At 38.2% G+C, this 9855-nt stretch overlaps 1 protein-coding gene across 2 annotated transcripts in view; it reads right to left on the reverse strand.

Moving 5' to 3' along the window:
- Window positions 1-6713: 6713 nt before the first annotated feature.
- Window positions 6714-9855, reverse strand: part of adcy2a (adenylate cyclase 2a) — a 41001-nt gene continuing 37859 nt past the window's right edge. Inside the window, exons 24-25 of one of the 2 annotated variants that reach the window (XM_025061678.1) lie at window positions 9032-9156; window positions 6714-7484 (exon numbers count right to left, since the gene is read on the reverse strand). In XM_025061678.1, coding sequence (XP_024917446.1) covers window positions 7332-7484; window positions 9032-9156 — 278 coding nt within the window. In that variant the 3' untranslated portion in view covers window positions 6714-7331. The remainder of the gene's footprint in view (window positions 7485-9031; window positions 9157-9855) is intronic. The other variant, XM_008323251.3, reaches the window with a different exon arrangement.

Raw genomic sequence — 9855 nt, forward strand, 5'->3', positions numbered from 1 at the left:
CAATTTTGATTAACAAACTGAAGCAGCAGGTTAAAGTCCAGTCCTGCCCAGTGACATGCAGGGTGTCGGGTGTGCTGGAGTCAGTGGTGTGGGTTGTGTGTGAGAGGTGATGGAAGACGGTGATAGAGTGAGAGGAGAAGACTAAAAATACCCAGAGTGTGAACTTGATCTTGTGAGTGATGATATATTTTTTTTTAGTTTTCATTCCTCTTTTTTTTTTATCTCAGAAGAAAACTGTGAGGTGAAGATGTGACTTCTGAGTCAAGGCGTGACGCTTGTAATGGAAAAATACCATTTTAAGTGTCATCATGCTGCCGGATCATTGGTTTTTACAGTACAGCATAAAGGCAACGCACTGATAACAGGGCAACCATGGAAATAAGTTAATTAAACAAATTGATAAAAACAGGATTTGTAAAGTACTTAAAACAGAAAAATCAATAGATTCATCAGAGAGCCAACCAGACATTAGCCCGTTTGGATCATATAAGCCTAAAATATAAATATGAATGTAAATATATACAACAAGCGTCCATGTTTATGTGCTGATGAGAGGGGACACTTTGGTTAGAATCCTGCATTGGAAGTAAAATAGAAGCAGCTGGTGACACTCGGCTGTTGACACTTCCACCAGTCTGACAGTTGGTTCTACAAATATCTGGACATATGTTTTGAAAAGAGGACCAGAAAGACTTTGCACATGTTTTCTGTCAGATTGTGACAAATATATATTATACCTGATAATAAATTAATTAAAAAAACATTTTAAATAGAAAAAAGTAAAGTAAATTAAAACAGAATTGCCAATAATTAACTTTTATAGTTACAATTTTGATTAACAAACTGAAGCAGCAGGTTAAAGTCCAGTCCTGCCCAGTGACATGCAGGGTGTCGGGTGTGCTGGAGTCAGTGGTGTGGGTTGTGTGTGAGAGGTGATGGAAGACGGTGATAGAGTGAGAGGAGAAGACTAAAAATACCCAGAGTGTGAACTTGATCTTGTGAGTGATGATATATTTTTTTTTAGTTTTCATTCCTCTTTTTTTTTTATCTCAGAAGAAAACTGTGAGGTGAAGATGTGACTTCTGAGTCAAGGCGTGACGCTTGTAATGGAAAAATACCATTTTAAGTGTCATCATGCTGCCGGATCATTGGTTTTTACAGTACAGCATAAAGGCAACGCACTGATAACAGGGCAACCATGGAAATAAGTTAATTAAACAAATTGATAAAAACAGGATTTGTAAAGTACTTAAAACAGAAAAATCAATAGATTCATCAGAGAGCCAACCAGACATTAGCCCGTTTGGATCATATAAGCCTAAAATATAAATATGAATGTAAATATATACAACAAGCGTCCATGTTTATGTGCATATATACATGAAGGAAGGAAAGAGAAGTACTTGTCATTGTGACACAGCACATCACTGCATACAACCAAATGTGACCTCTGCTTTTAACCCATCACCAAAGTGAACAGTGGGCAGCTTTAAGCGTACGGGGACGGTGCCATGCTCAGAGCACCTCAGTGGTAACTTGGCAGCTGGTGGACTCAAACTTGAAGCCTTCCGGACCCAAGTCCACTTCCTTAAGCACTAAACCATCACAATTTCACATTTTGCAAATGTAAAACTTTTGTCAGAAGTGGGATTTGAACCCACGACTCTGGGGGAGACGGCGACCTGAACACAGTGCCTTAGATTGCTCGGCCATCCTGACAGCATACATACTCACTTTTTATGAATTAACCTATACAGTATATTACAATTACACAATTCCCACACACACACAGAAACCGACACACACACATATATATATTTTTTACTAAGGTATTACTAAAGACGGTGTAGTATTTCACACCTTCACACCTATGTTAAGTTGGTATGATGTCAAGACGACATATGTGCTAATGAATATTAGTTCTATTATGTCTATTGGAGGCTCATGGTGTGATGAAAATATCACAGTTCAGTCTCACCTACTCATACCTTTTATATCTTTAAGCCGGTGGAATGTCTTTGCCCTTGAGAATAAATCACCGTTTTCAAATCACCTGCTTCGACTGTGAAGGCAACATCTCACTGCTGTGCGTATTTTCGAAAAGAATTGCTTTGTCAATTCCAAAAATGTCACGCGCCTCAGGCGAGTGCACTATCATCGGAAATTTGATGTGCTTTACTGCACAGGTCCATTTCTGTGATAAGGAAATGCACTCGGCCTCACGGTACTGTACGTGGGAACCACTGGTTTGGCATTCAAGCCATGCTCCAGCATTGTTAGAATAATTTATACTGCCACGCCTGCCAGGCTGATATACAGAAATTATTTTCCCCTACGCGGTCGTAAGCCGTGTCTTTATTTTTCCTCGTCCATATTTCCCTCTCCTCCTCCCCCTCTGATCCTCCACCTCTGATCCACTTGTATCGTTGTTGTTGTTGTTGCTGTTGTTTTTCAGGCCTACAGCGCTCTGGGGTTCTGGTTCACAGACTTGTTTGAGTGAAACAGACGGGTTCAGGAGTAGAACTTTGAAGGACGGCTGTGATTGCAGGATGACAGGCTTCGTCAGCCCACGGAGCCAACTGACAGGGCTGAGACATGTACTGTACACACACACACACACACACACACACTATCAGGAAACCCACACCTGCTCATCCATCCACAGCAGATGGCTTTCAGAGGGAGAGGATGAACATACGGGCACAGTCGAACTTACAGTACGCCGCAGCCACAAAGAGACGTAATTACAGCAAATTCCAAAAATTGATTTGCAGTTATTAATAAAAAAAGAAACAAATATATTTCAAATGTTCAAACAAGTGAAGGAGTTTTAATTTTGTTATTAAGGGCTGAATAAATTCAACAACAAACACGTTACAATCAAAACTGAAGTCAAAAAGTATTGTAGTGATTTTTGTTTGTTAATAATAATGTGAGTATTATTATTATTAGAAGATTTCTTATATTAGATTAAGTTTGGGATTTTCTTGCAGGTACAAAAAGAAGCAAGTACATTTTTTTTTTTGCTATTGGTTTGTCTCAATTTTGATTAATTCCTTCTTATATGAAAAGAGAACTTTTTGATATTCATCTGTTGCCTGTGTTTAAAGTAAATGCAGCGAGTTTCTTGGACAGTGAGCAGGTTTTGGTGGCAAGCTTTTGCATTTTTCTCGTGGAAATGTTTTCAGCTCTGGAAATATTTTCAGCTCTTCAGTTCTGAGGTCATATTTCATTTGTTGTCTTCCTCTAAATGGGCCTAAAACCCCTAGAAGAGCTACAGCAGCAGCACTTAATTTATGATTCATTCTGCTCCTGCTTCCGAGATATATTAATTTTCCCTCTTTTCTGTAAGTAATTCATCTCCCAACACGGCACAGTCAATGGAGGGGCACTTTTCTACCTCTCTTGTTATTGTACTTTTATTAGAGTCCTAATATCACGATTGATTTTTGTGGCCGAACAAATGTCACGTCTGTCATTTTGTACTGCCCACATCAGTGGCTTAACAAGCTCGGGCAGACAGAGATGCAGGATGTCACAAAAACATTAAGGTGGAGCTGTCAGTCAAAACCAACAGTCTTCCCGTAACAATACTGAATCCTTCAGTCACAAGGCCGTGGGCTGCACATGGGTAAAATCAACAGGAAGGCTCGGGTAAATGGATGTCCTCAATTTATCAGTTAACAACAAATTCCTGTTTAATATTCAGTGTTGGTTTAATAAAATGAGATTTTCTTTAACTGTCATCATTACTATTCAAGGTTTTTAAAGCTTTTATCCAATTGAAAAGATACACGTTGCCTTATATATTTTATTATATATATATATATCTATATTATAGATATATATATGTGTATATATAGTATATGTATGTATATACTCATCTATCTATCTATCTATATAAATATGTAGTGTATTTAATGTTGGTTTCTTTGCTCGAGCTAAAGGATTATGAACCGCTGACGTCTGAGCTGTGTGGACAACAGTCGCTTCTCTCTGAGTCACAGTTGCTTGAATTGCGAACGTTTCATCTCAGTCAGCCTGGTGTAAGCAACCAAACACATGTTGAACACAGAAACTGAATTAACACAAGTTTGATTTACACTAGAATTATTTAGATCCTCACCACAGTCACTGTCTTCAGACCATCTATAATGAAGAGAGGAAAATAGATGATAAGTCAATACATGGAACTGTTGTAACCTGAAGATGTTGCGGATGACATCTGAGACGTTCTGGCTCAGTGAACATCAATGAGCTAACTGCAAAGGATTTAATTTTACAACTGAATGGTTGGTGTCTATTTTTAAAACCGTCAGTAGTTCACGTTGACGTCGCCCTGAGAAAGGTCTAATTAGAAAGTACCTGTGTGGGCGGACGATGGGGGGAGCCTGAGCTTTGAGAGGTTAAGTCTCTTGAGATTCTGTCAGTCTCCTTGTCTGGCTCCTTTTCTCCTGTTCAACGGATGCTTCCCACACAGTGGCCCAGAATGAATGGATGTAACATTTAAATGTCAAACAGACTAAGTGCTATTTATTTTGTCTGCAAAGAGATTCATGGCTGCTGTATGTGTGTGTGTGTGTTTGTGTGTGTGTATGTGTGTGCAACAATGTTGGGATAAGACCCTGAAGTCAGTGGGGAGACCTACAACCTCAAACTAACATGACGTGAAGTGAATTAATGCTACACATGAAGTGGTTCGCACCGTGACTCCGCCCATCTGTTTTTCACACAATGGCCGCCTGCTGTGTACAGATGTGCGTTAAGGCGGTTGTTTTTTTTTTTGGTTTTTTTTGCTTTGATTGCCATGAATGGAGCAGCGTTGTCTGAGTGCGTGTGCAAAAAATCCCCCGTCCCCTTAATTATGACTTCCTTTGGAGAGATTCGTTCCATGTCTGTTTCTATTATCTGTGAGGAGACTTTATTATGGGCTGATGGAGGGCTAGTGAGGAACACTCCATCACGTTGTCAGCCACTTCCACTGGCCACAAATTAGCTTTTGATGAAACACCTTAAAAAAGAAAAAAAGAAAGAAAGAAATATGTGGTGTGGATGGTTGTGGTGGATAATGATGTCCTCAACATAGGGTCTGTGTCCCCATAAGAGGTCAGCAGAGTTTCTGATATTTGGCTGGTTAGACATTTATTTTGATAATTCTTTTCATTCATAAAGAATCATATATATTTAGAAAAAAAAATTAAACTCTAAATTTAGCTTCTGATCTGCCTCAGTCTGGGGTCAAAGACCTAAACTCTAAATTTAGCTTCTGATCTGCTTCAGTCTGGGGTCAAAGACCACCAAAGGCTTTTGCCCATATTTGGATTTCCTCACCTAATTAGTAAATAACAACTCCTTCATTTAATTAGCCAACTCTGTTCTACACAGGTTTCTTCACACAGTGCAGTTACAGCTCTGCTTTCATAACGTATTTGAGGCTGAAACCACAAAGTTGAAAAGTAGAAACATGCTTAATCAGAGCACAGGTCAAATTCTCACTCACTTAAAAGGATTCCGTGTAATATCTCAAGGGCTCGACTACTGCAACATACCCCATGGGGGAGAGAGAGGAGAGAGAGAGGTTTCTGTAATTATCATAAATATTTTTCTTTTAAGTTTATTCCAAGCAGAAGCAACTTCATCAGAGAAATTCTGAACATAAAAAGTTACTTTGCTATTTATAAACGTTACATCATTTTTGCTTTGGTTACAGAGACACAGACGCACGAACAGAGAAACAAACATCTCTGTTCACCGCTCTTTATAGTGAAACATTTCTAATGTTAAGAAAATATTTGGATATTTTATTATATTTACATAAAGCAAATATATTTCAACTCCCATGTTCAAGTAAATTTAGAAAATGTTCTACTTAAATTATATTTTTAGATACAAAGGTATAATAATAGATTGGGGATTAATTGTTTAACAGTGTTGTTGAGTCATTTGTGCGTTTGTTGTGTAAATAATAGAACAGCACTCAATTGAAATACATAGAAATTTTTAATGAGTTTTTCTTTTTTCTTTTTACAAAAAAACAAAACAAAAAAAACAATGGCATCAAAACATCAAAACACTTTTTTGGACTATTTTCTTTTCTTACAAAACCACCATAGACAGTGTGTAGTTACCCTGTACACAGACCAGGCTCAGACGCCTCTGCACAGAAATCATCAAATCTCTCTGTTTTTCCATTTGCTTCGCTTTAACCCTGCTTTAAAAAGAGTGCGGACGACAGATATGATTCACTCATTCTTTCTGAATGGCAGTAAACACTGCACTGACTCAGCTGACCTGAGCCTAAAATACTTATTTTTAGTTTTGTATAAACAGCCAGTGGAGATGAGATGATTAAAGAGCAGACAGCTGTGTGAAACCTTGGCCCAAATGAATATCATTACATATTCATGGATTCTTCTTTTATGCTCTGAGCACAGCTGCAAAATACATCCAAGATTTGCTGTTTCCACCAAGCATGACAACTGCACCCTCGCCCTGTGGTCCTTTTCTCTTTTACATCACTTTCACCTTTGCACCTCTGACCTTGCAGTTTTCCAGTGATGTAACTGTTTGTGTCTATGTTAACATTAAATCATGATTCTACGTCTGTACTTTGAGTATGTCATTAATAGAATTTCCCCTCTGTATGTATCGACACTAACTCTAGATCAGGGATCTCATACTCCTGGTTCGGGGGACACTTTTTGCCCACAAACTCCCACACATCTGGCCCATGACTGGTATGAATTAAAATTTAGATGAGGTAATTATTTTTTATTATTCTTTTTTTTAAATTAGCAAAATGCTTTGTTGCAATTTTTATTTCTTTTCTTTTTTTCTTTTTTTTAAACTTCACTGATGTGGCCCTCAGGGGGCGTCATCTGATTTGAGTTTGAGAGCCCTGTTCTAGATAGTTGATCTGTGGGACGTTGGTCCCCACTCTCTTCTCTTCTCTTAACTGTGTGCATTTTTTTAGCCGTGTCCTGTCAAATTAACAGAATGTAACTTTGATGCATCTGTCTGACAAAAAAGAGGCATTTATGGTAAAGTGGTGCCAAAAACTCACCAAACCAAGGCATAAATGAAAACTTTGGACTTCATAATTCCAGGGGTTGGATGTCTACCTGCTGTACATGCTACACGAGTGAAATGTCGACTACAGTTGTGGCACTGAAGTAAGTTTCACTTGAACATTAAATCATACTTCCCTGGTGGTGTAGATGGGAGTCCACTGTGCCCTGTTCCCATCACCACACCACTGAGATGATCCCAGTCAAAAGTCCGTCTTAAATTAGAGTCTGTGCTTTTGCACGGTGTAAATCCAACGTCGAGTCTCACGGCATGACGTTCCCCTGGGACAGTGAGCGGGTCATCTCTGTGTGCACAAAGTAGGTCTTTAGTTCCCCTTTGCCCTTGACGTTAATGATGCCTCGACAGGAGCACATGTAGCCCAGGTTCTGGAGGATTCCACTCGTCTCCTCCGTCACCTGCAGCGGAAGGCAGAAGGATAAAGATCTATTCGGTCGTGACTGGATTAGATTTTCTGCTGGCAGAAACATTCAGGGCTCAGATCAATTCCAGGAATGAAAAAAAAAAACAAAAAAACTGCTGACCGAATATTTATCACACAGACACAGACACACTGTTTTCAAAAATAGATACGGTTCAACCACAGTTGCTGACGTCACATTCTTTATTATATCTAATGCTAATGTTAATGCTTTACAGTATACAGTACTGCATTGAAGCACTTCTACCCTGGTATAATTCAAGCACTTTACTTTAACTTTACTTTAAACCTATTTAATGCCAGACACTAGCCTCTGACTTTTTATTTCTCTATAATTAAACAATTTCTGGACTGAATTAGAATTTTTGTTGCAAACTAAACAACAGTCTGTTTTGCATTCACTTAAAGACCTTATTTAAGGCACAGCTCAAAAAACAGGAATATCAGGAAAAAGTTTATTTCAGAAAATGAAACTCATCCTTTAAACAGATTCATTAAATAAATAGGGAGAAATAATTTAACTTTTATTTTGTGATGATTATGGGTTACACAATAAAAAAAAACTCAAATTCAGCCTCTCAGACATTTAAAATATTACATAAGATCAATTAAAAAAAGGAAATTTTAAACACAAATGTCAGGCTAAGTTTGACATTTGTTGACTGTAATGTAAAAACAAATTATGGTAATATTTGAGCAAGAAAGTTCTAATTTTTATTAATAAAATCATACATTTCTAGGTTTTGGTTTCACCTTATTAAACAACTAAATAGATTATTTGGAATTTGATGTTGAACCATTCTGACTTTCAAAAATTGAAATTTTTTTTTTTTAGTGTGCGTCAGCAGTCGGTCACAAATTAAGCGATCCTTTTTAATTGCCAGCCCTTGTCACTGGCTGACAGATTAATCAGTCGACTTCTGATTCACCTCACACATCACAGTCATTGCACAGAGTCTTATAATTAAAGATTTAATGGTGCTGATGAACAAAGGGAAGTAGAAGAAACTCAGACGCTCTGACCTCCAGCAGTCTGGGGCTGTGTTTGTCAGAGCTGCTCAGCAGACGACTCTGTTCACAGTCCCTCTGCAGTGAAGTGTATTTCACACTGAACGCCTCTCATAGCAACATGCCACGCAGGTAAACACACTCTCCAATCACAGCCGATGCAGTTTGAGAAGGACATGACACATCCTCACTGCCCTGAGCAGCACGAGCAGTGTTTGTTTCTTTTCTTTTCTTTTTAAATATCTGTGGTGAAATTTTAAATGTCTGCATTTGAAAGCAGCAGCAGTGCTGGTTGGAGAGGCACAGATTCAGACACAAAAGAAAAACTGCGTCATAGAAAAGTAGAGACGCAAAAAGAAAATTTACATATAAGGCTTAGTCATCGTCCAAACCACTGAAGTGTTTGCTGTGAGCTTTAAAGATGTTTTGCTTCAGGAGTTACAGACACATTTTCACTTATCATTGAATTAAATTCAGGTTCTAATCACAGTAGCTGTGATGATATTATTTTCCTACCTGTATTTTGCCCAGCACTCCGGTGCTCTCCATTCTACTGGCTACATTCACTGTGTTTCCCCAAATGTCATACTGAGGTTTTTGGGCCCCGATGACTCCGGCGATCACTGGACCGTAGTTAATACCTGAGAGAGCAAAAACGGTACCAAAAATGCTTTGTGCATTTGTGTTTTTCATAGAAGTGGGAGGTGATAAAAAAATCATGTGATTAAAGGCTTTGTAATTCATCACAATTAGAGAAAAAACATGTGAGACGATGAGCACAGACTTTCAACGAGAACTCACTATGGTCGACATCTGAATCAATGACCAGACAAATGTGAACAACAACTTTTTTAAAATCTTATATTATATTTATCCGTGTATTCGTCATCTGTATACTAAATTCACACATTACTTCGCTTTTCCTCCTTATTTACTGTTCCATATGATTAATAATCCAGCAAATGTATGATCTAGACCAGTGGTTCTCAAACTTTTTATACTCTGTACCACCTGAGAAAACATTGAGCTTTCTGAGCTTTCCACCATGTATAATTGTATATTGTATAATTGTATTGTATTGTTGTATGATTGTGCATATGTTTCAGATTTATTCAACTGAAAATGTAAATGTAAAAATATGAATTTTGCACAGTTTGAGAACCACTGGTCTAGATCACTTCTGACCCTGTGGTGGGGAATGGAATAAACTGTATTTTGATATTGCACATGAATTATGAAGGGAAGCTCTAAAAGCCCTTCAATATAAACAGCTTTGCACAAGATTTCATCAGGACGTGGGACGGTGCTGAGGCTAAAAGGAGCTCAGCTCAACATCAACA

Source organism: Cynoglossus semilaevis, chromosome 13 (genome assembly GCF_000523025.1).
Source record: "Cynoglossus semilaevis isolate Cse_v1.0 chromosome 13, Cse_v1.0, whole genome shotgun sequence".
In the NCBI taxonomy this organism is placed as follows: domain Eukaryota; kingdom Metazoa; phylum Chordata; class Actinopteri; order Pleuronectiformes; family Cynoglossidae; genus Cynoglossus; species Cynoglossus semilaevis.